This window comes from Choloepus didactylus, chromosome 1 (genome assembly GCF_015220235.1).
Source record: "Choloepus didactylus isolate mChoDid1 chromosome 1, mChoDid1.pri, whole genome shotgun sequence".
NCBI lineage: Eukaryota > Metazoa > Chordata > Mammalia > Pilosa > Megalonychidae > Choloepus > Choloepus didactylus.
In genome coordinates, this window is record NC_051307.1 from 145,628,591 (window position 1) to 145,656,112 (window position 27,522).

At 37.2% G+C, this 27,522-nt stretch overlaps 1 protein-coding gene across 2 annotated transcripts; it reads left to right on the top strand.

Annotated features, from left to right (window-relative positions):
• The first annotated feature begins 1,350 nt into the window (after positions 1-1,350).
• Positions 1,351-26,038, top strand: COMMD2 (COMM domain containing 2). 2 transcript variants are annotated; one of them, XM_037842894.1, is made up of 5 exons: positions 1,351-1,487; positions 1,585-1,662; positions 2,382-2,464; positions 2,992-3,165; positions 25,656-26,038. In XM_037842894.1, the coding sequence occupies exons 1-5, from the start codon at positions 1,421-1,423 to the stop codon at positions 25,851-25,853; spliced, it is 600 nt and encodes a 199-aa protein (XP_037698822.1). In that variant the 5' UTR covers positions 1,351-1,420; the 3' UTR covers positions 25,854-26,038. The 2 variants fall into 2 exon arrangements, with proteins under 2 accessions (XP_037698822.1, XP_037698830.1); XM_037842902.1 differs by lacking the exon at positions 1,585-1,662 and having other exon boundaries at positions 1,381-1,487.
• The last annotated feature ends 1,484 nt before the right edge of the window (positions 26,039-27,522 follow it).

Consider the following 27,522-nt stretch of genomic DNA (forward strand, 5'->3'; position numbering starts at 1 on the left):
CAAAACATAAAAATAAAGCATTGTTCTGAACCCTGCAAGAAAAGGTCATATCATCATCATCATCATATTTATCCTAATTTATATCACTCATAGAATTTGTTACCAACCCTGCTCTTTCAGTCTCACGTGTAGAATGATGGGCTTTGGAGCATTTGGGCAGAGATTCGATCTTATCCTTCCAACTCTGTCACCGGCTGTTCTGATTTGCTAATGCTGTCATTATGCAAAATTCCAGAAATGGATTGGCTTTTATAGAAGGGGTTTATTTGGCTACAAATCTACAGTTCTATAGCCATAAAAGTTTCCACACTAAGGCAACAACAAGAGGATACTTTCACTGAAGAAAGGCCAATGGTGTCTAGAACACCTCCGTCAGCTGGGAAGGCAAGTGGCTGGCATCTGCCGACACCCATTGTGTGTCAGTTCTCTCAGCTCCTGTGCATCCTTGCTTCTTTCTCCCAGAGCATTTCTAAGAGTTTGGGGGAGGGATATCCTCTCTTAGCTTCTCTGGGGCAAACTCTGGGTGACGTCTCTTAGCTTAGCATCTCCAAATGTCCTTCTGTCTGAATCTCTTCAAGTATCTCCAAGCGTGTCAGCAAGCATCTGAGTTGGCTCTTGAGTTCTCTTAAGCAATCCAGTGAACCAATCAAGATCCACCCTGAGTGGGCGGGGTCCACACCTCCATGGAAATAATTTAATCAAAGGTATCACCCTCAGTTGGGTGAGTCCCATCTCCATAGAAATAATCAAGAGGGTCTACCCAACAAGATTGGGTTAAAAGATCATGACTTTTGCAGGGGACATAACATATCCAAATTGGCACACTGGCTTATTATGTAATCTTTGGAATTTTGTTTCTTCATCTGTAAAAATGAGGTTATGGCTATTGAGGATATTAAATAATTTAGATTAAGATACCATATACAAAAGTCCTGTGCAAACTAATAACTCTATGAAAACTAGTTTCAAGTTCCTTGACGTCTGACTCTTGGTTTCCTTATCTCTAATGAGAATAATAGTAGTATCTAGCTGGTAGGAATATGTTGTGAATTCTAAATGAGTTAACAAATATAACAGTTACTGACACATAGTGCTTAATAAATGTTAGCTATTGACAGTATTAATGTAAGCTCCAAGAAGGGGGTGGGATTCGGGTTTGAAACTTTTTTTAATCTCCCACGGAATTTTAGCTTTCACCCGTGTACCCACTCACCACATCTGCGCGACATGATTTGTGAATAAAACAATCTTCTCACTCCTGCGCGCACCGCAGGGGGGCGCCTGAGTAAAGGGCGTTCGCTGGCCGGAACCCAAAGCTCGGGCCGCGGCCGCGCCGGATCCAGTTTGCGCCTGGACGGGACCCCCGGAAGTGGCGAGGGCGGAGTTAGCTCTGCCGAGTGCTATCAGCCGCTTAGCAAAGATGCTGCTGGACCTGTCGGAAGAGCATAAGGAGCACCTAGCCTTCCTGCCGCGAGTGGACAGCGCTGGTAAGGGGGCGTGGCAGCTCGGGAGTGGGGTTCTGTGGGCTGGGGAGGGAGACAAGGGGAGCGCCCGGCGCTTACGGCCTCCTGGCTTCCGTTGCAGTGGTCGCCGAGTTTGGGCGGATTGCAGTGGAGTTCCTGAGGCGAGGCTCGAACCCTAAGATCTACGAAGGCGCCGCCAGTAAGGATGAGCGGGGCGCGGCTCCGCAGGGGAAGTGCGGGAGGGTCTCTGTCCCCCAGGAAAGGAAGGGGCTATTGCGACTCGTAGGGACTTGTTCCCATTCATGGTAGAATAAAATCAGCAGGGCTTTTGAGTCAGGACGCAAACCCTACCGGTCTCCTGAGTAGTTGTGAGATTTTTAAAGCTTCCATTAAGTCGATTTCCTCATGTGTAAAATGGACAAAATATCATCTGCTTTTCAGAGGTACTATGAGCCGAAGTCTGTGAAATAGAGCTGGATTAGCTCTAAAAATATTATGCAAGCGTTTGATTATTGTTAGTTGTTCAGACATCTGCTTGTGCCTAGGTTTGATATTTTAGGTTTTTGGTTGTTTTGTTGTTGTTTTTTCCTGAACGAGAAGTGGTTTCCGTGATTCTGTACGTCCCTGTCGAGTTCCTCCACTGTCAGGCTTGAAGCAGCTGGCATTCAAGAGAAGGGCAATGCGCCTGGTACTAGTTTTCACTGGTTTCATTCTTGTAAAGGAACTTACATAGGAGGAATAATGAAGGCGACTGGTTGAGAGTGGAGTGGAAAGCACAAGATGCTATGACCAAGTTATTATTTTTCATTGTAGGTTTGAAAACATGCAGTAATGTATATTTATTCCTTAAATTATAGTGCGAATAAATGTTAGTATCACACAGTAATTTATTTGTTTATATTTTCTTTTCTTTTGCAGGAAAACTCAGTGTGAGTACTGACACCGTCCAACATGGTGTGGAAGGATTAACATACCTCCTCACTGAGAGCTCAAAGCTCATGGTAAGGGCTTCTATGGACTATTTTGTATTACCTGGACCCTTAAGAAAGGTCCACTGTATTCTACATCATAGTCCTGACAAATACCTGTGTACTTTAGTAATGTTGTTAATGGTTTATAATTGATTTTGGGAAGACATGCTAACCAATATGACTATAATGTGATCTACTAGTATGAATACTCTGTTAGTATAATTTAGAATCCTCTGTAATTCTCAGTGCCATAGTGTGTATCTTAAGAGGAGGGAGAGTGAAATGTTTTCTTTTCTTTGCATATTAGCAATATCTGGCTTGATAGAGAATAGGAGGGAAAACTAAGAATTATTTTCCTTTTTATGCTTTAAGAAAATGTATTTTTATGTATAAGTAACTCAAATTTTGGAGTATTAGACAAGAGTTTAACTATAAGCTGTGTTTCTTTTATTAGAAATAATTAGAAGGTATCATCTTCATTTGCATATATCAAGTATGTTAGCATTTACTAGACAAAGATAGATTTTGATATTTTGTTAAACTCAATTCACTTTTAGATTTCTGAATTGGATTTCCAAGACTCTATTTTTGTTCTGGGATTCTCTGAAGAATTGAACAGATTGTTGCTTCAGCTTTATCTGGACAACAGAAAGGAGATCCGAACTATTCTGAGTGAATTGGCACCAGACCTTCCCAGTTACCACAACCTTGAATGGAGACTAGATGTACAAGTATGGCTTTTTTTTTTTTTTCATTTTTTGCATGACATAGAATATATGAATTATTTTAGGTTTATGTTCTCATGATTATTATATTCTCTATACACCTGTGAGAATGTACTAGACCACAGCCCTTCTCTGGAATGCACAGCAACTAGTTTTTTGAAGTTTTTTTCAGACCATTTCACAAATAGTTCCTTTGCTTATGTTTTTAAGTATTTAAATGGGTTTAATTTTCAGAGTTCGTAAGAAAATCATTTTGGAAAAGGAAATGGTTATGCAGGTTTTTAAGGTAGTGCTTAGCTTTTTAAAAACTTTTCCCTTTAAATATAACACTCATGTAAAAAAGTGCACATCATAATCATATGACTCAGTGAATTATCACACAGTGAAAACACCATGAAACTAATACTTAATAATGACCAGCAGCTCAGAGTCATCTTCCTTGTCTTCTACCAATTGCTGCCTCTTTTCTCCTTTTCAGAAATCTTGATTTCTACTACGTAGATTACTTTTGCCTTTTTTTAATTAATAGTTCTTTTTTGTTATAGAAATTGTGGGTTTACAGAAATATCATGCATAAAACATACAAAATACGAAGTTCCCATATACTACCCTATTATTAACAACTTTCATTAGTGTGGAACATTTGTTATGATTCATGAAAACATGTTTATGGTTGTACTATTAGCTATAGTTCATCGTTTACAGTAGGGTTCACTGTGTTATACAGTCGTATGTTTTTTCTTTTAATTTTTATTCTAGTAACATATGCAACCTAAAATTTCCCCTTTTAACCACAGTCACCTGTATAAGACAGTGCTGTTAATTACATTTACCATGTTCTGCTACCATCACCACCATCCATTAACAAAATGTTACAATCAACCCAAATAGAAATCTGTACAATTTAAGCATTAAGACCCCTTTTCCTACCCACAACCTAGCCCCTGGTAATCTATATGCTAGATTCTGACTCTATGAGTTTGTTTCTTCTAATTATTTCTTATCAGTGAAATCATAAAATATTGGTTCATCCATATTTTCACATAAATCAGAACTTCATTCCTTTTTAATGCTGAATAATATTCCATTGTATGCATATATCACATTTTGTTTATCCATTCACCAGTTCATGGACACTTGGGTTGCTTCCATCTATTGGCAATTGTGAATAATGCTGCTCTAAACATTGACATGCAAATGACTGTTTGAGTCCCTGCTGTCAGTTCTTCTGGGTGTGTAACTAAGTGGGATTGCCAGGTCGTATGGTTCTTCCTATTCTTAATTTTGTCTGAAAACTGCCAAACTGTCTTCCACAGCAGCTGCATCATTTTATATTCCAACTGACAATGAATGAGTGTTCCTACAACGCTTGTAATTTTCTGTTTGTTTTCTTTCTTTTTTTAAAAATAGTAGCCATTCTAGTGAGTGTGAAATGGTGTCTCGTGGTTTTGATTTGCGTTTCCCTAATAGCTAATGATGTTGAGCATCTTTTCATGTGCTTTTTAGCCATTTGCATATCTTCTTTGGAGAAATGTCTTTTCAAGTCTTTGCCCACTTTTTAATTGGGTTGTTTGTCTTTTTATTGTTGAGTTGTAGGATTTTTATATATTCTGGATATTAAACCCTTATCAGATACGTGGTTTTCAAATATTTTCTCCCATTGAGTAGGTTGTCTTTTCACTTTTGTGATAAATCCTTTGGCACACAAAAGTATTTAATTTTGATGAGGTCTAAATTATCTATTTTTTCTTTTATTGCTTATGCTTTGGGTGTAAAGTCTAAAAACCATCACCTAACACAAGATCGTGAGGATGCTTCCCTACATTTTCTTCTAGAACTTTTATAGTCCTGGTTCTTACATTTAGGTCTTTGATCCATTTTAAGTTAATTTTTGTATATGGTGTGATGTAGGGGTCCTCCTTCATTCTTTTGCATATAGATATCCAGTTCTCCCAGCACCATTTGTTGAAGAGACTATTCCTTCCCAATTGAGTGGATTTGGCACCTTGTCAAAAATCAATTGGCTGTAGATATGAGGGTCTATTTCTGAATTCTCAATTCAATTTCATTGACCAGTATATCTAGCCTTGTGCTTGTACCATGCTGTTTTGACCACTGTGGCTTTATAATAAGTTTTAAAGTCAGGAAGTGTGAGTCCTTCAACTTTGTTCTTCTTTTTCAAGATGGTTTTGATTATTTGAGGCTCCTTACCCTTCCAAATAAATTTGATGATTGGCTTTTCTGTTTCTGCAAAGTAGGCTGTTGGAGTTTTGATTGGGATATGCTGAATCTGTAAATCATTTTAAGTAGAGTTGGCATCTTTACAATATTTAGTCTTCCAATCCATGAGCATGGAATGTCCTTCCATTTATTTAGATCTTCTTTGATTTTTTTTTTTTAGAAAAGTTTTATAATTTTCCATGTAAAAGTCCTTTACTTCCTTGGTTAAATTTATTCCTAGATATTTGATTCTTTTAGTTGCTATTGTAAATAGATTTTTTTTCTTGATTTCTTCCTTAGCCTGCTCATTACTAGTGTATAGAAACACTACTGTTTTTTGCATGTTGATCTTATACCCTGCCACTTTGCTGAATTTCCTTACTACCTATAGTAGCTTTGTTGTAGATTTTTCAATGCCTTCTGTATGTATGGTCATGTTATCTGCAAATAGTGACAGTCTGACCTATTCCTTTCTGATTTGGATGCCTTTTATTTCTTTTCCATACCTAATTGCTCTTGCTAGAACTTCCAATACAGTGTTAAAGAACTGTGTTCACAGTGGGCATCCATGTCTTATTCCTAATCTTAGAGGGAAAGCTTTCAGTCTTTTACTATTCAGTAAGATGTTGGCAGTGGATTTTTCATATATGCCCTTTATCATGCTGAGGAAGTTTCCTTCTATTCCTTTTTTTTTTTTTTTTTTTTAAGAGTTTTTATCAAAGGATGCTGGATTTTGTTAAATGCCTTCTCTGTGTCAATTGAGATAATCATTTGATTTTCCCCTTTGATTTGTTAATGTGGTATATTACATTAATTGACTTTCTTGTGTTGAAATACCCTTTCATCCCTGGGATAAAACCCACTTGAACATGGTGTATCATTCTCTTAATGTGCTGCTGGATTCAATTTGCAAGCAAGGATTTCTGCATGTATATTCATTAGAGCAATTGCTCTGTAATTTTCTTTTCTTGTATTTTTGTCTGGCTTTAGTATTAGGGTGATGTTGGTTTCATAGAATGAGTTTGATAGTGTTCTCTCCTCTTAAATTTTTTGGAAGAGTTTGAGCAGGATTGGTGTTAATTCTTCCTGGAATGTTTGGTAGAATTCACCTGTGAAGCCATCTGGTCCTGACTTTTCTTAGTTGGGAGGTTTTTGTTGTTGTTGTTTGTTTTTTAAATGCGTTTTTTGTATTCTGAACTTTGACAAATATACATAACAGTGATAAGTACGATTTAACAAGTAGTTGGAGAGCAAATGTCAAAGAATGTCATGGGTTGCAGTTCCACAACTTCAGCTATTTCCATTATTTCCATTACTGTAAAATACAACATAGATACAGAAAGGTGTTAACTTTCGATGTACAGCTCAACAGGCAGTTATATAGGTAATTTCAGAACTTGTTATGGGTTACAGTTCCACAGTTTCAGTTCTTTCCTTAGTATAAAATATAGGGTATATACAGAAACATGAAGACTGTCAAAGCACAATTCAACAAGTAGCTATAGAGCAAATTTCGAAGAATATTCTGGGTTACAGTTCCACCATGTCATTTACCTCCTTCCAGCTATTCCAACACCCAAGCATCTAAAACATATATATATGTATATAAGTATATATATATTTATGTTTATATATATATATAAAGTTTCAAATATTCATACATTTTTTAAATCATGTTTGTTGCTACCCCTTCCTCTCAGTCTCTTTCTTGATCTTCAGGGGTGTCTGGTCAGTGACCACCCTAACTTGTTCATATTGAAAGGGGGTGTCAACACTATGGGGAAGGGGCTGCATCTGATTGTTGTTCTTAAAGAGGCTCTTGCCTCTGGGTTTTAGGACTTGTCTGGCATAGGAACACTCAGGTGGATTTAAGTTTCTGAGAGATAAAACTTAGTGAGTGAATCTTTTGTAGAATCTCAGGTAGGGACTTAGGTATTTGGGGACTAGTTTTGGTAAAGGCATGGCATACTGTTGCCATTCGGATGTCTAACTGGAGCTTGCATAAGAGAAACCTCCAGGATAGTCTCTCAACTCTATTTGGGATCTCTCAGCCATTGTAACCTCAGCTTGTTAAAAGAAGGGTTAAGTTAAAAGAAGATTTAAAAGAAGGGTTAATCCCTCTTTTAGTCAAGTAGGGATTTTCAATCCCTTGCTGCCAGAGCCAGGCTCATTCCTGGGAGTCATGTCTCACATGACCAGAGAGAGTCATTCCAGTGGGAGTCATGTCCCTCGTGGGGGTTGGCTAATGAATTTGTTTGCTGAGCTGGGCTTAGAGAGAGAAAGGCCACATCTGAGCAACAAAAGAGGTTCCTGGAGGTGCCTCTCAGGCATACTTATAGGAAGGCTCAGCCTCCCATTTACAGCCCGAAGTTTAACAAGAGCAAGCCTCAAGTCAATGGCCTGATTTTTTAAGTAGTAGGTTCCTAATTTCACTTAATATATATTCTAGTTGGGAGGTTTTTGATGATTGATCTCTTTACTTAAAATTGGTCTGTTGCAGTCTCTTTGTCTAGAGTCAGTATAGATTGTTCACGTGTTTCTAGGAATTTGTCCACTTCATCTAGGTTGTCTAATTTGTTGGCATACGATTGTTCATGGAATCCTCTTATATCCTTTTTATTTCTGTAGTCAGTAGTAATACACCCCCTTTCAATTCTGATTTTGTGTCTTCTGTTTTTCTTTGTCACTCTAGCTAAAGGTTTGTGAATTTTACTATCTTTTCAAAGAACCAAACTTTGGGTTTGTTAATTCTCTCTCTTTTTTTTTTTCATTCTTGATTTCTATGTCATTTATTTCTGCTCTAATCTTTGTTGTTGTTGTTTTCCTTCTGTTTGCCTTGGGTTTAGTTTGTTGTTCTTTTTCTGCTTCCTCCAGGAGTGCAGTTAGGTCTTTGATTTCAGCTCTTTCTTCTTGTTTAATGTAATCATTCAGGGCTTTAAATTTCCCTCTCAGCACTGCCTTTGCTCCATTCCATAAGTTTTGATATGGTGTTTTCTCGTTTTCATTCATCTCAAGATATTTACTGATATTCCATGTAATTTCTTCTTTGACCCATTGATTGTTTAAGATTGTGCTATTTAACTTCCATGTATCTGTTGGTTTTCCAGTTCTCTGCCTGTGGTCAAATATAATGCTTTTTTAATTTATTGAGACTTGTTTTGTGACCCAACATGTGTTGTATCCTGAAGAACAATGATCCTTGTGCACTTGAGAATCCTGCACTTTTGGAGTACGTTGTTCTGTATATGTCCATTAGGTCTAGTTCATTTATCATATTATTCAAGTTTTCTGTTTCCTTAAGATTTTCTGTCTAGACATTCTATCCATTGATGAGAGTGGTATATTAAAGTCTCCAGCTGTTACTGTAGAGGTGTCTATTTCTCCGTTTAGTTTTGCCAGTGTTTGCCTCATGTTTTTTGGGGCCATAGTTAGGCACATAAATATTTATGATTGTTATTTCTTCTTGGTGGGTTGACCCTTTTATTAATATATAGTGTACTTCTTTGTCTCTTGTAACAGCTTTTGACTTAAAGTCTATTTTGTCCAATAATAGTATAGCTACCTCAGCTCTTTTTTGATTACTATTTGCGTTGATTATCTTTTCCCATCCTTTCACTTTCAACTTATTTGTGTCTTTGGCTCTAAGATAAATCTCTTGTAAACAGCATATAGTTGGATTATGCTTTTTTATCCATTCTGCCAATGTGTATCTTTTGATTGGGGAATTTAATCCATTAACATTCAGTGTTACTACTGTAAAGGAAGTACTTACTTCAGCCATTTGTCCTTTGGTTTTTATATGTTATATCTTTTTGTCTCTCTTCTTTTATTGCAGCCTCCTTTTCTGTGTAGTTTATCTTTGTTGATGTATCTGACTGATCCCTTTCTCATTTCTGTTTCCATATGTTTTTCAAATACTTTCTTTGTGGTTACCCTGGGGATCATATTATACAACCTATGTCTGTAACCTACTAATTTGAAAAGAAGCTAATTTAGTTTCAGTAGCGTACACGTTTTCTGCTCCCATATCCCTCTTTATGTTGTTTTTGTCCCACATTACCTCTTTTTATTTTGCATGTCCAGTATCAGGAAATATGACTTTTTCTTGTTTATTGTATTCTGATTCTTAGTAAGAATTAAAGAGTAGAGTTACATATTGAGGATACATTACTATTGGGTTTTGTATTTACCCTTTTAGTTACATTTACTGAAGATCTTCACTTCTTCATGCTGTTTCAAGGCACTTTCTCCTCTCTTTTCCTTTCAACCTGAAGAATTCCCTTTAGCAATTCTTGTAGGACAGATCTTTTATTGATGAACTGTCAGTTTCTGTTTATCTTTGAATATTTTTAAATCTCCCTCTTTTTGAAGAACAGTTTTGCCAGAGAAATAACTTGGGGCTGGCAGTTTTTCTCTTTCATTACCTTAAATGCTTAAATGTATCATACCACTGCCTTCTAGCCTCCAGGGTTTCTGACAAGAAGTCAGTACTTAGTCTTATTGAGGATCCTTTGTCTGTGACAAACTGCTTTCTCTTGCTGCTTTCAGAATTCTCTCTTTCTCTTTGGCATTTGACATTCTGGTTAGTAAGTGTTTCGGAGTAGGTCTGTTGGGGTTTATTCTTTTTGGAATATGCTGTGCCTCTTGGACATGTATTTTTATGTATTTCAAAAGAGTTGGGAAATTTTTAGCCATTATTTCCTCAGATAGTTTTTCTTCCCCTTTTCCCTTCTCTTCTCCTCTGGGACACCCACGATGCATATATTTGTATGCTTTATGCAGTTACTCCAGTCCCCAGACACTGCTCAATCTTTTCTGTTCCTTTTAAGTTTTATGACTATGATTTCAATTGTTGTGTCTTCTATTTCGCTGAACCTTTCTTCTGCCTGTTCCGGTCTATTGTTGTATGCCTCTGGTGTATTTTTAGTCTCCATTATTGTGCCTTTCAACCCCATAATTTCTGTTATTTTTCTTTTTGTACTTTCAACTTCTTCTTTATGCTCACACATTGTCTTCTCTATATCCTTTTGCTCTAGATCCACCTTTAGTTTATTTCTATCCATATTTTCCTTCATCTCCTTGAATTGATTTAGATTTGGTTGAACTCCTTTGATTAGTTGTTCCAAATTCTGTGTCTTTGAAGTTTTAATTTGTTCCCTTGACTGAGCCTTATCTTCCTGTTTCTTAGTATGGATTGCAATTTTTGGCACATATCTGGGCATATGATTACTTTTATGTGTTAACTCTGAGGTCAGTGTCTCCCCCTTGCCTAGGGTTTTATAGTTGATTGGCTTTGTGTTAAGGCACTTCTTTGGTGCTCAGTCAAACTTATCCTGGATATTTAAAGTAGCCCATGTTTAACTATTCAGATTTTCTCAGCTCTTCTGCACCTGATTCTTGCCATGGATTTTCAGTACAGTTTTTAAGATTGCTTTTTTTTGTACTCAATCTGTTTCACCACCAAGAGAAAGCTTCCTTTCCTCTGTTCCTTCTCCAGGAATATTGATCTGTTCTGTTTTTTGTGCAGAATTTTCTCCCCAGCTCCAATGATTTGTTTAAATTCTCTACCTCATGCAGTGCCCCCTTTTCTGTATGCTTTTCAGTTCTGGTACCTGTCCTGTCTTATAGCAGTTCTGCTCTCCCCCTACCCCCAACCCTTTTTTTTTTTTTTTTCTGTGAGGCTTTTCTGTCTCCAGTTTTTTCCCCATTAGGGTATCCCGTCCCAGGGAGCCTAATGCGGTCAATCCAGACAGGTCAATTTTGTGTTTATGTTGTCCAACAAGTAGAGACTGGAGTAAGTGTGTGCACCTCTTGCCAGCAGTTCTGCCGCAGTCTCTTTTTTTCTTATAGGCACTTTTTTATGTGGCACTACTCATCTGATTGTGTTCTAGCCTGGGTCTCAGTGTACTAGGTCTGTGCCTGTATATGGGTGGGGTTCTGACTTGCTGCTCTGAGTGATTCTGTATTCTACATCTGCTGCTGAAGGGATTGGGCTGTACTGCCTCATTGTGACTCTTAAGGTGCAAGGGTCTGAGTGACGGGGAGAGGTCTGGACTGGCGGGTCTGGGATGTAAATCTACCTGATTTTGGTGTTTTTTGTTTTGTTTTGTTTTTCTTATTTGATTCAGTGTTTGTGGAGTCCTTCTTCATCTCTATCATACTCCAGAGTTCCAAGCAAGTGAGACTTGTCCTTTCATTAATTGATTCTAAAGGGAGACTTTCCAGGGGATGTCTTAATGTCTCCATGGTGATAATATCACTTCTCTTTTGCCTGCTTTTCTCAACTTCCTATAAATGTGATGAGTTGGAAATATTCTTTTGTTTCTTCCTCTTTTGTGCAACATTATTTTTGTGAGATTCATCCACAAAGGTAGACAAAGCCACATAAATAAGCAATAGGTAGTTTTTTGACTGTTCCATGAAACCTTTTTATTAAGTAGTGAAAGATGAATTAATGCATGTTTATCGAATAGTATCTAATTGCTTATTAGAGCTGTGCTAAACATTTTGGGATATAAAAGATGTATTAAATACTTCCTAAAAATAGCTATTAAATAAGGTTCTGTAGGAAAAAAAAGAATATAATTGTATAAACAAAGGTCTTAATTGAGTGGTTCAAAAAAGCTATAGCTCAGGAACTTCATTGTGTACTGGCATGATCCAGGAAAATTTCAAAAAAAAGGAGGTGAAACTTAAGAAGTATGAATAAATAGAGAAAACCAGGGTAAATGTTCCTGATAGAAGAGGCATTGTAAGTTGTAAAGGTTTACATAGATATGGGATAAGCATATGAATATGTAGTATAGAGCACTGATTCTCAAACTTGACTGCATATTGGAATAATTTTGGAAGCTTTAAAAATTTTTGATGCCTAGAGATTCTGATTTATTGGTATGGAATTTGGCCTGAGCATAAGGATTTTCAAAATCTCTCCTTCTACTCAGGTAATTCTAATGTGCAGCAAAGTTTGTAAACCCCTATTATAGTAGATTCCCTCTGATTTGAATGGAAAGAAGGTTGTCAAGATAGGTTATAGAACTTTGGTTAGAGGAGTTTAGACCTGACCTAGCAATCAGGAGCTCTGGTAGAATCTTGGAAAAGAGAGTAACAATAAACAATCATTTAGGAGAATTAATCTAACACCCTTGAGCAGACCAGAATAAAAGTATGAAGAACTTCAGGCTTTCGGACCTTTTTTCCCCCTGTACAAAATGCTTTTTCTGGCTTGCTGCTACCCTTTGACTCTTTCTTATCTTTTAGTTTAAATCAGGGTTCAGCAAACAATAGTCTGCTGGTCAAATCTGGCCCATGCCTGTTTCTGAAGATTAAGTTTTATTGGAACATAGTCGTGCTTATTTTTTAACATATCGTTTATGGTTTCCTTCTCAGTACAAGGGCGGGTTGAGTAGTTGCAACAGAAACTGTATGGTCCGAAAGCCTAAAATATGTATTAAGTGGTTCTTTACAGAAAAAGTTTACTGACCTCTGGTTTAAATGAGCGTCCCTCTGGAAGAAATTTTCTAAGCTGCTAGACATGATTAAAGCATTGGCATCTGTAGTTCCTTTTTTATGGCACCTATGTTTCCTCTTTTTGCAAGCCATCTCACGCATGCATATGTTTTCCTCACTAAACTGTAAACTCTGGGGACCGTGCATGTCTTGTATATTCTCTTTCTTCAAAGCTCCAACATCTCCTCCCTGCTCCACACCCTTAGCTGTCGACTTTGCTTCTTTCTTGACTTACAAAAGAGAAGCACTTAGAAGAGAACTCTCGAATGCTCCCACCACTGCATCTCCCAGCCTGCCTGCGTTTGTACCTGCTTGCTCTGCCTTCTCTCTTGTTACTCTTGATGAAGTGCTCATGCTCTTGTCTGAGGGCAACTTCTTCCCTTGTGCACTTGAATCCATCCTCTTTTGCCCACAGAAAGACATAGTTCCAGCAATTGTTCTCTCTCTCTCCTGCATCACACTTTATTTATTTTCTACTGAATTCCTTCCTTCAGCACACAGTCAAAACCCAGTCTTCACTGCGGGATTGAGAAAGCCTTCTTGAGCAAAAGGGGGAAGAGAAATGAAACAAAATAAAGTTTCAGTGGCTGGAAGATTTTAAATGGAGTCAAGAGGTCATTCTGGAGGTTATTCTTATGCATTATATAGATATCCATTTTTAGTCTTTAGGGTATTAGAATAGCTGGAAGGAAATACCTAAAACTCTTGAACTGCAATCCAGTAGCCCTGATTCTTGAAGACAGTTGTATAATTATATAACTTATATGATGTGACCATGTGATTGTGAAAACCTTGTGGCTCACACTCCCTTTATCCATTTTATAGACAGATGAGTAGAAAAATGAGGACAAAAAGTAAGTGACTAATGGGGGAGGTGGGAGTGGGATGCTTTGGGTGTTCTTTTATTTTTATTTTTATTTTTATTTTTATGTTATTCTATTCTATTCTATTTATTTATTTTGGAGTAATGAATGTGTTCAAGGGCTGATTGTGGTAATGAACACACAACTATATAATGATGGTGTTAACGAGTGTACACTGTGGATGATTGTATGGCATGTGAATATATCTCAATAAAATTGCAGGGGAAAAAAATTTAAAAAAACCCAGTCTTGATTCCATATACTCCTCCTGTTATCACCCTAGTTTTGGCTCCCCTTTACCCCAGAATTCCTTGAGAGAGTCATCTCACCATTCTCTCTTCCCATTCTTTTTTTGATTAAAACTTTTTATTTTGAAATAACTTCAAACTTACAGGAAAGTTACAAAAATAATACAAAAACAATATGTAGAACTCCAACAAACTCTCCCACCCAGATACCTAGATGTTCTAACTTTTAGCATTTTGTCGCATTTGCATGTCATTCCATATTCATCTATCATCTGTATCTATAATCTGTCTGTTTTCTAAACATTTAAGAGTAGGTTGCATACATCATGCTCCCCTAACACTTAACACCCCATGTACTTTTCCTAAGAGCAAGGACACTCATTTACATAACCACCTTAAGTGCAGCTATCAGGCTCAATAAATTTAACATTGATATAAGAGCCCATATTCCAATTTTTTCAGTTGTCCCAATAATGTCCTTTTTTTCATTCTCTCTTGTTCACTATAGTCAGGCTTTCAACCTATCCTCACCATTCTACTGACATAACTTAAAGTCATCACTTTTCAGTCTCTATCCCATTCTACTCTTTAGCGGTATTTGTCATAGTTAATTACTTTTTCTTATTTGACACACTTTCTTCAGTTGCCTTCTAGGAAATTACTCCCTCTTGGTTTTCATCCAACTTCACAGTCCCCTCCTCATCATCTTGCTGTTTCCCTCTTATCAACCTTTAAACATTGGAATGCCTCAAAGATCAGTCCTCAGTCTTCACATCTTTTCCTTTGCATTTCCTAGCTGATTCCATATAGTTTGATGGTTTTAAATTTTCCCTGTATATAAGGATTCTCAAATTTTAATCTTCAGCTAAGACCTGTCCCCCAAACTCCAGAGTCATACAATTGATGCCCAGTGACATCTTCACCTGAATGTCTAATAGACATCTCAAGTGCAGTATGTCCAAAACTGAATCCTTCTTTCTGTACAACCTACCCCCACCCCCACCCCCAATGCAAACTGCTCCTTCCACAGTCTTCCCCATCTCAATAGATGTTAACTCTGTTCTTTGAGTTGCTCAGTCCAGGAATCCTTGGCATCATCCTTGACTCCTCTCTTTCCATCATTTCCCTTAGCCCATCCATTGGCAAATCCAGCTCTACCTTGAGAACATATCCTAAGTCTAACCACTTCCCTTCCATTGTTTAAAAAAATTGGTAAGTTTCACTTCAGAATTCTAATTTCTAACAACTCTTGAAAAATTAGAAGTTTAGGCAACACTGGGTTCACATTCTCACATGGCTTTGATATGTATAGGATACATTGAATTTAAAGTGATGATGGCTTATTTAAGTTGCAATATGCCATAGTAGTTAAGGATATGGGTCTAGAACTTTGGTGCAAGATTGGCTCATACCATAAGAGAATGATTTGAGGCCTGAACTGAATCTTACAGGTTACTCGTGGTTAACAGAAAGAAAAGTCAATGATTAAAGTAAGGGTGCTTTCAGGAAAGAACTGCTAGGACAGTACAATGTCACTGAAAAAAAGGCAGAGCAAAGTTTTAAAAACAGAGGGATGATTGGGGTGTCATTGTTGAGAAGGTGAAAGGCTTAGGATTTGGTCAGAAAGATGCGCCTGCCATACTGTATCTTCAAGTTTTGCTCTTGGGATTGCCTGGATGGCTTAGAGATAAGAGTGTTTGTTATCACAACCCTCCTTAGGTCTATGCAGGTAAACATAAAAATGGTCATTTCTTATGTCTTGTTTATCCACTTGGCTTCCACACATCCATTCATTCATCACTTTATTGAACATCTAATTTGTCCAGGTCTTATGGACATGGCAATGAAGGAAACATAATCCTTGCCTTTAGACCTCATAGCCTCATGGAAGGAGACAAAATACAAAAAACAAAAAAACCCAGCAATTATTATCCAATGTGATGAGTGGTTGAGTAGGAGTGAACACAGAATATGCTATAAACTAGATTATATGCTCTGTGAGGGCAGGGACTGTGTCTTGTTCATTACTGTGTCCCCAGCACAGTGCCTGGCACATAATAGGCATTCAGTGGTGTATAAAAAAAATTGGCAGGGGGTAGGGAGGAGCAGCTTCTTAAGCAAATTTATCAAATATTTTTTGCATACTTACCACATTCCAGGTGCTATGGATACAACATAGTGCAAGACACAATTCATGCTCTTGGGGTATCATAAACAGCAAATCCTGTGGGGTTCATGGAGAGAAGGAGATCACTGTGGTTAAGCCTTTCTATTTATGTCCTTTCATAATAACCAACTAGAGAATATGTGGGGATGATTATGTTCACATAGTTCAGCAGTAATTATCTTGTAGATCTTTACCTCCCTTATGTGGGACATTTGGGAGCCAGTATTCCTTAGCTGGTCTAGCTGGTCTTAATTTGGCTCTATTGGTTTGCTTTGAATTTTTCAATATGGAGTCATCTTTAGAAGTTAGCAATTTTAAGAAACGGAACTTTCTAAAATTAAGCTCAAGAAAGCTCATTTGCTCAGTGAAATGAATTTGAATTTCTGCTTTGCTGCAAGGACTGATAAAGCTGAAGGTTGAGGACTTACAAAATGAATGTTGCCTCTTGTGGTGAAATGCATTTAAGGGCTAAAAAGACTACCAACAGAACTAACTGAGTTCCTGAGCTCATTAATTAAAACTATTACAGGGATTTTAACTGGTGTAGATTCTTCTGCTTATGGGAGGAAGGGATCAGATCAAGATAGGCTAAATGGCTAGAAGACTAGTAATAGGATAAAGGGCCTTTCTTTTCTGTGTAACTGACTTCTCTTATGGAAACTGGAGTGAATGAACACTTACCGTCTAATTATTGTGCAGCTGCTTATGGGAAACTAATTATCATAGTTTAGTTTCTAGTAGAAACATTTCCCAGACTTCATGTATTGCCAGAAACAATTGAAGCCCTTGTTAATAATATCAGTAAATTGAATGCATCCGAGACTGAGGTTGTCGCTTTTAGGACTGTTCAATTTACAGTTGTATCCAAGCATCCTGTTTCTGTCCTGTCCATATGTTATTTGCTCTGAGGCTAAATAGAAAGCTGAATTCTTTTAGAAACTTTAGCTAAGTGAAACATTTATGTGTTCTGTTTCCTTTTTGATGTTTCTTGGCAGGTTATCCTCTTCAGTGCTTAAGATACAGCCCTGCAAGCTAAACAGATTTTTTCCCCCTTTTTTTCCTAGTTTGAACTGACACATGACATTTTATTTTAAAGTTGTTGTTGTTGTTATGTTATTTATAGGGAGCAAAACAGCATTTTATCCCCATGATAGAAGAAGTCATATCAAGAACCTTTTGTGGATCCCTGTTCTTTATCCTGTGGTGATAAGTACCACTCAGTTTCTTTCTGAGAAAAAATTAGGCCTGATAATGTTTTATGAGGTGTTTGTTAGGAACGTTATGTAATCTCTCTTCTACCAAGTGTTAAGAAAGGTATAAATACTTATCTGTAAAAGTTATTAATTTAGATAACATGTCTAAAAGTTGGAGGATAGAGTAAGTGATCTCTTAAGTTTTTGAACAAAAAATTCATGTCTTAATTACACACCTAGATACTTTTTGGTCTCTATCAGTGCAGATGTAGAGGAAAAACAAATGTAAACAGTGCATAACAAGTATTTTTGATGTTCATAACAACAAAAATGGGATGCTTGTAGTCTGCATATCTGACATATCTATAATTTTCTGTACTAGAGAAATGATCTTAAAGAGATACTTTATCTTAGAAGTATTTATGTTTGGGGATTAGCCTGCCCATAGGAATTTGCCTACTGTTTCCAAATTATTTGGGGACATCAAATTTCAGCTTTAGTTTAGTATCTTGGGTTCTTTTGGAAGCCCAGATCACCTAGAATTATTTGGAAGAAGTTATCTGGATATCCTTTGTTGTGGTACTAAAATAACCCTCAAATCTTAGGTTTAGATTTGTTTACCTAATTGGAAGCCTCTTCAAGTTGGCTTCTTATCCTTTTGATATGACTCCAGGAGTTTTTGATAACTTCCTTGCTTTCCTATACAACAATATTTTAGGCTCATTTGTACATTTCCTATCCCAGACCTTGAATCAGCTGCTACTTAAGAAAAGTCTTGGCTCCTTTTAATGGTAGAGAACAGTCTGGTGCTAGGGTTGAATACTACCACTCCCACCACATATTTTTTTCTTTTAAAAATATGTCAGTAGTACTTTTTTATATTTTTTCAAATTTTTGACTATATCATACAGACAAAAGATAATAGATATCCAGTTCAAAAAATAATAAAACAAGTACCAGTATACCCAACACCAAACTTAATAGAACAACACTTTTTATGTTAGACTTTTCATTTTTAGGTAATTGTAGATTCACATGCAGTTGTAAGAAATAATGGAGAGATCCCTCTTATTCTTTTCCCAGTTCCCCCTAGACTCTTTTCCCAGTTCCCCCTATTAATAATAGCTTGCAAAACTATAGCACAATATCACAACCAGTATATTGCCATTGATACAGTAAAGGTACAGAAAATTTCCATCACTACAAAGATCTCTGGTGTTGCTTTTTGAAAGCCATCTACTTCTCTCCCACCCCAGCTCTTCTTAACTGCTGAAGCGTGCTAATTTGTTTCCATTTCTATAATTTTGTCATTTCAAGAATGTTATTTAAATAGAATTATACCTTTTTTTTTTAAAACTCAGCATGGTTCTCTGGAGAGTCATTGGGGTTGTTGCTTTTATCAATAGTTTCTCTTTATTCCTGAATAGTATTTTCTAGTAAAGATATATCACAGTTTGTTTAACCATTTACCCATTGAAGGACATCTGGGTTGTTTCCAGTTTGGGACTATTATGAATAAAGCTGCTATAAACATTTGTGTACAGGTTTTTGTTTGAACATAGGTCTTCATTTGTCTGGTATAAATACCCAAGAGTGCAATTACAGGATTATGTAGTTGCATGTTTAGTTTTTTTAGAAATTGCCAAACTGTTTTCTAAAGTGGTTTTACTATTATACATTTTCACAAGCAATGTGTGTTCTAATTTCTCTGAATCCTAGCCAGCATTTGAGTTGCCATTACTTTTTTTTTATCTTCATTTTATTGAGATATATTCACTTACCACGCAGTCATACAAAACAAATCGTACTTTCGATTGTTTACAGTACCATTACATAGTTGTACATTCATCACCTAAATCAATCCCTGACACCTTCATTAGCACACACACAAAAATAACAAGAATAATAATTAGAGTGAAAAAGAGCAATTGAAGTAAAAAAGAACACTGGGTACCTTTGTTTGTTTCCTTCCCCTATTTTTCTACTCATCCATCCATAAACTAGACAAAGTGGAGTGTGGTCCTTATGGCTTTCCCAATCCCATTGTCACCCCTCATAAGCTACATTTTTATACAACTGTCTTCAAGATTCATGGGTTCTGGGTTGCAGTTTGATAGTTTCAGGTATCCACCACCAGCTACCCCAATTCTTTAGAACCTAAAAAGCGTTGTCTAAAGTGTGCGTAAGAGTGCCCACCAGAGTGACCTCTTGGCTCCTTTTGGAATCTCTCTGCCACTGAAGCTTATTTCATTTCCTTTCACATCCCCCTTTTGGTCAAGAAGATGTTCTCCGTCCCACGATGCCGGGTCTACATTCCTCCCCGGGAGTCATATTCCACGTTGCCAGGGAGATTCACTCCCCTGGGTGTCTGATCCCACGTAGAGGGGAGGGCAGTGATTTCACCTTTCAGGTTGGCTTAGCCAGAGAGAGAGGGCCACATCTGAGCAACAAAGAGGCATTCGGGAGGAGGCTCTTAGGCACAACCATAGGGAGGCCTAGCCTCTCCTTTGCAGCAACCGTCTTCCCAAGGGTAAAACTTATGGTAGAGGGCTCAGCCCATCAAACCACCAGTCCCCTATGTCTGTGGTCATGTTAGCAACCATTGAGGTGGGGTAGGCGAATACCCCTGCATTCTCCACAGGCTCCTCAAGGGGGCACTACATCTTTTTTTTTCCTTGTTTTTCTTTTTTTTTTTTAACTTTCCCTTCTTTTTTAAATCAACTGTATGAAAAAAAAGTTAAAAAGAAAACAAACATACAATAAAAGAACATTTCAAAGAGACCATAACAAGGGAGTAAGAAAAAGACAACTAACCTAAGATAACTGCTTAACTTCCAACATGTTCCTACTTTACCCCAAGAAAGTTACATAATATAGCAACATTTCTGTGAACTTGTTCCTACTATATCCATCAGAAATTAACAGACCATAGTCATTCCTGGGCATCCCCAGAACGTTAAATAGCTTATCTGTTCTTCTTGGATTATTGTTCCCCCTTCCTTAATTGCTCTCTACTGCTAGTTCCCCTACATTCTACATTATAAACCATTTGTTTTACATTTTTCAAAGTTCACATTAGTGGTAGCATATAATATTTCTCTTTTTGTGCCTGGCTTATTTCGCTCAGCATTATGTCTTCAAGGTTCATCCATGTTGTCATATGTTTCACGAGATCGTTCCTTCTTACTGCCGCGTAGTATTCCATCATGTGTATATACCACATTTTATTTATCCACTCATCTGTTGAAGGACATTTGGGTTGTTTCCATCTCTTGGCAATTGTGAATAATGCTGCTATGAACATTGGCGTGCAGATATCTGTTCGTGTCACTGCTTTCCGATCTTCCGGGTATATACCGAGAAGTGCAATCGCTGGATCGAATGGTAGCTCTGTATCTAGTTTTCTAAGGAACTGCCAGACTGACTTCCAGAGTGGCTGAACCATTATACAGTCCCACCAACAATGAATAAGAGTTCCAATTTCTCCACATCCCCTCCAGCATTTGTAGTTTCCTGTTTGTTTAATGGCAGCCATTCTAACCGGTGTTAGATGGTATCTCATTGTGGTCTTAATTTGCATCTCTCTAATAGCTAGTGAAGCTGACCATTTTTTCATGTGTTTCTTGGCCATTTGTATTTCCTCTTCAGAGAACTGTCTTTTCATATCTTTTGCCCATTTTATAATTGGGCTGTCTGTACTATTGTCATTGAGTTGTAGGATTTCTTTGTATATGCAAGATATCAGTCTTTTGTCAGATACATGGTTTCCAAAAATTTTTTCCCATTGAGTTGGCTGCCTCTTTACCTTTTTGAGAAATTCCTTTGAGGTGCAGAAACTTCTAAGCTTGAGGAGTTCCCATTTATCTATTTTCTCTTTTGTTGCTTGTGCTTTGGGTGTAAAGTCTAGGAAGTGGCCTCCTAATACAAGGTCTTGAAGATGTTTTCCTACATTATCTTCTAGGAGTTTTATGGTACTTTCTTTTATATTGAGATCTTTGGTCCATTTTGAGTTAATTTTTGTGTAGGGGGTGAGGTAGGGGTCCTCTTTCATTCTTTTGGATATGGATATCCAACTCTCCCAGCCCCATTTGTTGAAAAGACCATTATGCCTCAGTTCAGTGACTTTGAGGGCCTTATCAAAGATCAGTCGGCCATAGATCTGAGGGTCTATCTCTGAATTCTCAATTCGATTCCATTGATCTATATGTCTATCTTTGTGCCAGTACCATGCTGTTTTGGCAACTGTGGCTTTATAATAAGCTTCAAAGTCAGGGAGTGTAAGTCCTCCCACTTCGTTTTTCTTTTTTAGAGTGTCTTTAGCAATTCGAGGCATCTTCCCTTTTGCCATTACTTTTTTTTTTTTTTTTTTTTAATCATCATTTTATTGAGATATATTCACATACCATGCAGTCATACAAAACAAATCGTACTTTCGATTGTTTACAGTACCATTACATAGTTGTACATTCATCACCTAAATCAATCCCTGACACCTTCATTAGCACACACACAAAAATAACAAGAATAATAATTAGAGTGAAAAAGAGCAATTGAAGTAAAAAAGAACACTGGGTACCTTTGTCTGTTTGTTTCCTTCCCCTACTTTTCTACACATCCATCCATAAACTAGACAAAGTGGAGTTTGGTCCTTATGGCTTTCCCAATCCCATTGTCACCCCTCATAAGCTACATTTTTATACAACTGTCTTCGAGATTCATGGGTTCTGGGTTGTAGTTTGATAGTTTCAGGTATCCACCACCAGCTACCCCAATTCTTTAGAACCTAAAAAGGGTTGTCTAAATTGTGCGTAAGAGTGCCCACCAGAGTGATCTCTCGGCTCCTTTTGGAATCTCTCTGCCACTGAAGCTTATTTCATTTCCTTTTACATCCCCCTTTTGGTCAAGAAGATGTTCTCCGTCCCACGATGCCGGGTCTACATTCCTCCCTGGGAGTCATATTCCACGTTGCCAGGGAGATTCACTCCCCTGGGTGTCTGATCCCACGTTGGGGGGAGGGCAGTGATTTCACCTTTCAAGTTGGCTTAGCCAGAGAGAGAGGGCCACATCTGAGCAACAAAGAGGCATTCAGGAGGAGACTCTTAGGCACAAATATAGGGAGGCCTAGCCTCTCCTTTGCAGCAACCGTCTTCCCAAGGGTAAAACTTATGGTAGAGGGCTCAACCCATCAAACCACCAGTCCCCTATGTCTGTGGTGATGTTAGCAACCATGGAGGTGGGGTAGGCGAATACCCCTGCATTCTCCACAGGCTCCTCAAGGGGGCACTACATCTTTTTTTTTTTTTCCTTGTTTTTCTTTTTTTTTTTTTTTAACTTTCCCTTCTTTTTTAAATCAACTGTATGAAAAAAAAAAAAGTTAAAAAGAAAACTAACATACAATAAAAGAACATTTCAAAGAGACCATAACAAGGGAGTAAGAAAAAGACAACTAACCTAAGATAACTGCTTAACTTCCAACATGTTCCTACTTTACCCCAAGAAAGTTACATAATATAGCAACATTTCTGTGAACTTGTTCCTACTATATCCATCAGAAATTAACAGACCATAGTCATTTCTGGGCATCCCCAGAACGTTAAATAGCTTATCTGTTCTTCTTGGATTATTGTTCCCCTTTCCTTAATTGCTCTCTACTGCTAGTTCCCCTACATTCTACATTATAAACCATTTGTTTTACGTTTTTCAAAGTTCACATTAGTGGTAGCATATAATATTTCTCTTTTTGTGCCTGGCTTATTTCGCTCAGCATTATGTCTTCAAGGTTCATCCATGTTGTCATATGTTTCACGAGATCGTTCCTTCTTACTGCCGCGTAGTATTCCATCGTGTGTATATACCACATTTTATTTATCCACTCATCTGTTGAAGGACATTTGGGTTGTTTCCATCTCTTGGCAATTGTGAATAATGCTGCTATGAACATTGGCGTGCAGATATCTGTTCGTGTCACTGCTTTCCGATCTTCCGGGTATATACCGAGAAGTGCAATCGCTGGATCGAATGGTAGCTCTGTATCTAGTTTTCTAAGGAACTGCCAGACTGACTTCCAGAGTGGCTGAACCATTATACAGTCCCACCAACAATGAATAAGAGTTCCAATTTCTCCACATCCCCTCCAGCATTTGTAGTTTCCTGTTTGTTTAATGGCAGCCATTCTAACTGGTGTTAGATGGTATCTCATTGTGGTCTTAATTTGCATCTCTCTAATAGCTAGTGAAGCTGACCATTTTTTCATGTGTTTCTTGGCCATTTGTATTTCCTCTTCAGAGAACTGTCTTTTCATATCTTTTGCCCATTTTATAATTGGGCTGTCTGTACTATTGTCATTGAGTTGTAGGATTTCTTTGTATATGCAAGATATCAGTCTTTTGTCAGATACATGGTTTCCAAAAATTTTTTCCCATTGAGTTGGCTGCCTCTTTACCTTTTTGAGAAATTCCTTTGAGGTGCAGAAACTTCTAAGCTTGAGGAGTTCCCATTTATCTATTTTCTCTTTTGTTGCTTGTGCTTTGGGTGTAAAGTCTAGGAAGTGGCCGCCTAATACAAGGTCTTGAAGATGTTTTCCTACATTATCTTCTAGGAGTTTTATGGTACTTTCTTTTATATTGAGATCTTTGGTCCATTTTGAGTTAATTTTTGTGTAGGGGGTGAAGTAGGGGTCCTCTTTCATTCTTTTGGATATGGATATCCAACTCTCCCAGCCCCATTTGTTGAAAAGACCATTATGCCTCAGTTCAGTGACTTTGAGGGCCTTATCAAAGATCAGTCGGCCATAGATCTGAGGGTCTATCTCTGAATTCTCAATTCGATTCCATTGATCTATATGTCTATCTTTGTGCCAGTACCATGCTGTTTTGGCAACTGTGGCTTTATAATAAGCTTCAAAGTCAGGGAGTGTAAGTCCTCCCACTTCGTTTTTCTTTTTTAGAGTGTCTTTAGCAATTCGAGGCATCTTCCCTTTTGCCATTACTTTTTATCTTATCCACTCTGATAGGTATGTAGTGATATCTCATTGTGATTTTAATGTGCATTTGTCTAATGGCTAATGATGTTGAACATCTTTTCATATGCTTATTTGCCATCTCTATATCCTCCTCAGTGAAATGTCTCTTCTTGCCTTTTCTCATTTTCAGTTGTATTGCAGAACCAATACTTTTGAATCACCTGTATTGCTGCCCTCAGTTATAGCCCATACCCAGCCTCCAGGAGCCAACCATTATGCTGTATTTTTGTTAATCTTTTCTTTATAGTTTCATACATATGTTTTGTCACTAAACAGTATATTTTGACCTTTGTAAAAGTGGAATTGCATGTGTTCTTCTGTGACTTGCTTTTTTGATTCAGTATTTTCTTTTTAGATTCATCTATGACAATTCATGTTGCTGTAGTTCATTTCTTTTCACTGCTGTTTAATAAGAATTTCATTTTATGAATGTCCAGTTTATCCATTCTATTAATGAATATTTGGGAGGTTTGCACTTTTTGGCCCTTGCAATTGCATACTATTATGAATAAATGTAAGATTTTAAGGTTTATACCTAGGAGTGAAATTGATGGGTAGAAGGGTGTGTGCTTTAACTTTAGTTGGTAATGTATCTTCACCATTAGTAGGTAATGCAGATTGTCTGTCCAAGTGAATTCTCCCATCTCTCACCAGCAGTGGATGAGAGTTCCCATTAACACCACTGATAATGTTCGTTAGTGACACATTTTTAATGTTTGCTAGTCTGAATGTGTAAAACAGTATCTCCTTGTGGTTTTATTGGCTTATATTTACCTGATTTCTAATAAAGTAGAACATATTTTCTTATGTTATCTGTTTGTATTACTTCTTCGTGAAATGCTTGTTTAGATCTTCTGTATATTTTTCTGTTGGGTTTTGAGTTTTTGTCTTTTTTAATCAGGAGTTCTTCATACATTTTGGATACTAATCTTTTGTTCGTTCTATGTGTTCTGTAAAATATCTTCTCCCTGTTTTCACCATCTTTAGGTAATTCTTTGAAGAAAATTTATTAATTTTAATATAGTTAATTTTATCAGTTTTTTTCCTTTATGGTTTGTCCCTTTTACATCATGTTTAGGAAATTCTTTTGTGCTGTAAGGTTGTATATACTGTTTTTCTTTTCTTTCCAAAGGTTTTAAAGTTTACTTTTAATTTTGAAGTTTGTGATTCATCAGAAATTAGATTTTTGTGTATGATTTTTTGGTGATTGTAAATACTGTGTTTTCACTGTGGTTATTAAGTAATTACTGTGCTCTTATTCCATTTAAAATCAAGCTTGCAAGCAGAAGTCTCAGACAACAGATTAAACCAGCAGTGACTATAAAGCTACATCTTAATCAGAATGGAGATCCCAGCACCAAAGTTCTGCAGACAGACCCAGCTACTCTGCTCCATTTGGTTCAGCAACTGGAACAAGCATTGGAGGAGATGAAAACAAACCACTGTAGGAGAGTTCTACGCAACATCAAGTAGTACCAGTTTTAAGGTTTTAATCCCTTGAATCATTTGTGAACTGATGATAAGCAGCAATTACTTTTCAGAATTATTATTTTTTTAAAATCAGTGGTGGTAAGTACCTTTGGTCGGATGATGTTTCATTTCCTTTACCAAGATATTGAGGTCATGATGAAAAGCTAAAATAAAGTTCCTTACCTGGTGCTAAATGTGGTCAATTTCTTGACAAATTAAGATGTATTTTGTATTTTAAATGTGTAAATAGGATTGAGTCAACTGGAAATGAATCTATACTGTTCATACATTCTGTATATATGAATGACTATCCTGTTTTGGATACTTCCTTTGCTTAACTTTTTTACAATTATTTTCTTCCTTATTGATCAAAATTTAAAAATAAAATTCATAATGTGATACTGTTACTATTCAGAATCATTCTAGATAGTTCAATCTTTAAACTTTTAAAAGCAGTAAGTACTCACTATATGGCTTAAGTGACTTGTCATGGCTAATTGGTTTAGATAGGACTCAAATTTGTGTGACTGTATATTGCATTTTATTACAGACTAATTTTTTCCCCAGTTCCCAATGCATTTAAGGGACCTGCTGACATTCATGTTTATAAAGTAATGGATGCAGGAGTAATATAAATAGTCCTTGATTATCTGGATATGAAATTGCATCACTTTTTATAGTTTTGTTTGAATAAACTATAAAAGGGGGAAGAAGCCATGTATATTACATTACATTCAGATATCCTTCCTTACAGATTCAGTTTTTTGTTTGTTTGTTTGTTGGTAGGTAATCAAAAGCTCTTGGCCTGAAAAACTCAGATGCTCATGTGTCTGATCAATTGATAAGAGTGCAGGGATATATGGCACACTTAGGGAGGGGAATCATATGCAAGGTTTTCAGAAATGAAGTTTTAGCCTAAAATGTGTACCCAGGGACTTATCATCAGAGACTTATACCTGTGGAGCAACCTAAGAAGGCCTTTAGAGCCACCCAACTCTAAGCTGCACTCCAAACTTTATCAACACTTACCTCCTAAGAATTGGAGATTTTCAGATTAGAGTGATACCATGTTTCTTTCTCCTCAGAGAAGAGACTAGCAGGGAACAGAGGCCAGTGGGAGAAAAGTACACGATGTTTGCAGCCCATTGTTGTTGCAAAACAACTATAATATCAGAGATAAGCAAATTATAATGAAACGCAATTTTTAATTATAGTGTTAACTTGATTAATGACACTTTCTCATATTAACCTTGCAAACAAAAGAAAACTTTGTATTACATGAAATAATAGTATGTCATCGGGTTTAAAAGCAACATGCCTGGCAAGCTTGTATAATAAAAATAGCTCTATGAGGCTTCTTATTTGTCTATATCTGGAAAATAAGCAGGACTGACTACAGCCAAAACTAAAATAATAGCCCTGTGTCCCTGCAGAACAACCGTTCTTGCACCTCTGTGTCCTCTGTTTTTGCCCAATGAAAACAAGAAAGCCCACGTTAGACATTTTTGTTTGTATCAAATTCCCCTGGCCGCCTCTCTCTGTACTCCATCATTCTTTCTGTGATATGCTGCCGCCTTCAGCTTTTGGGGCCAGGATGAGTTTTGAGCAGTCTTCCTAACTTTAGAAACTGGAGCTCACCTTTTAGTGCAGGCCATCTACTGAGCCTCTTTCT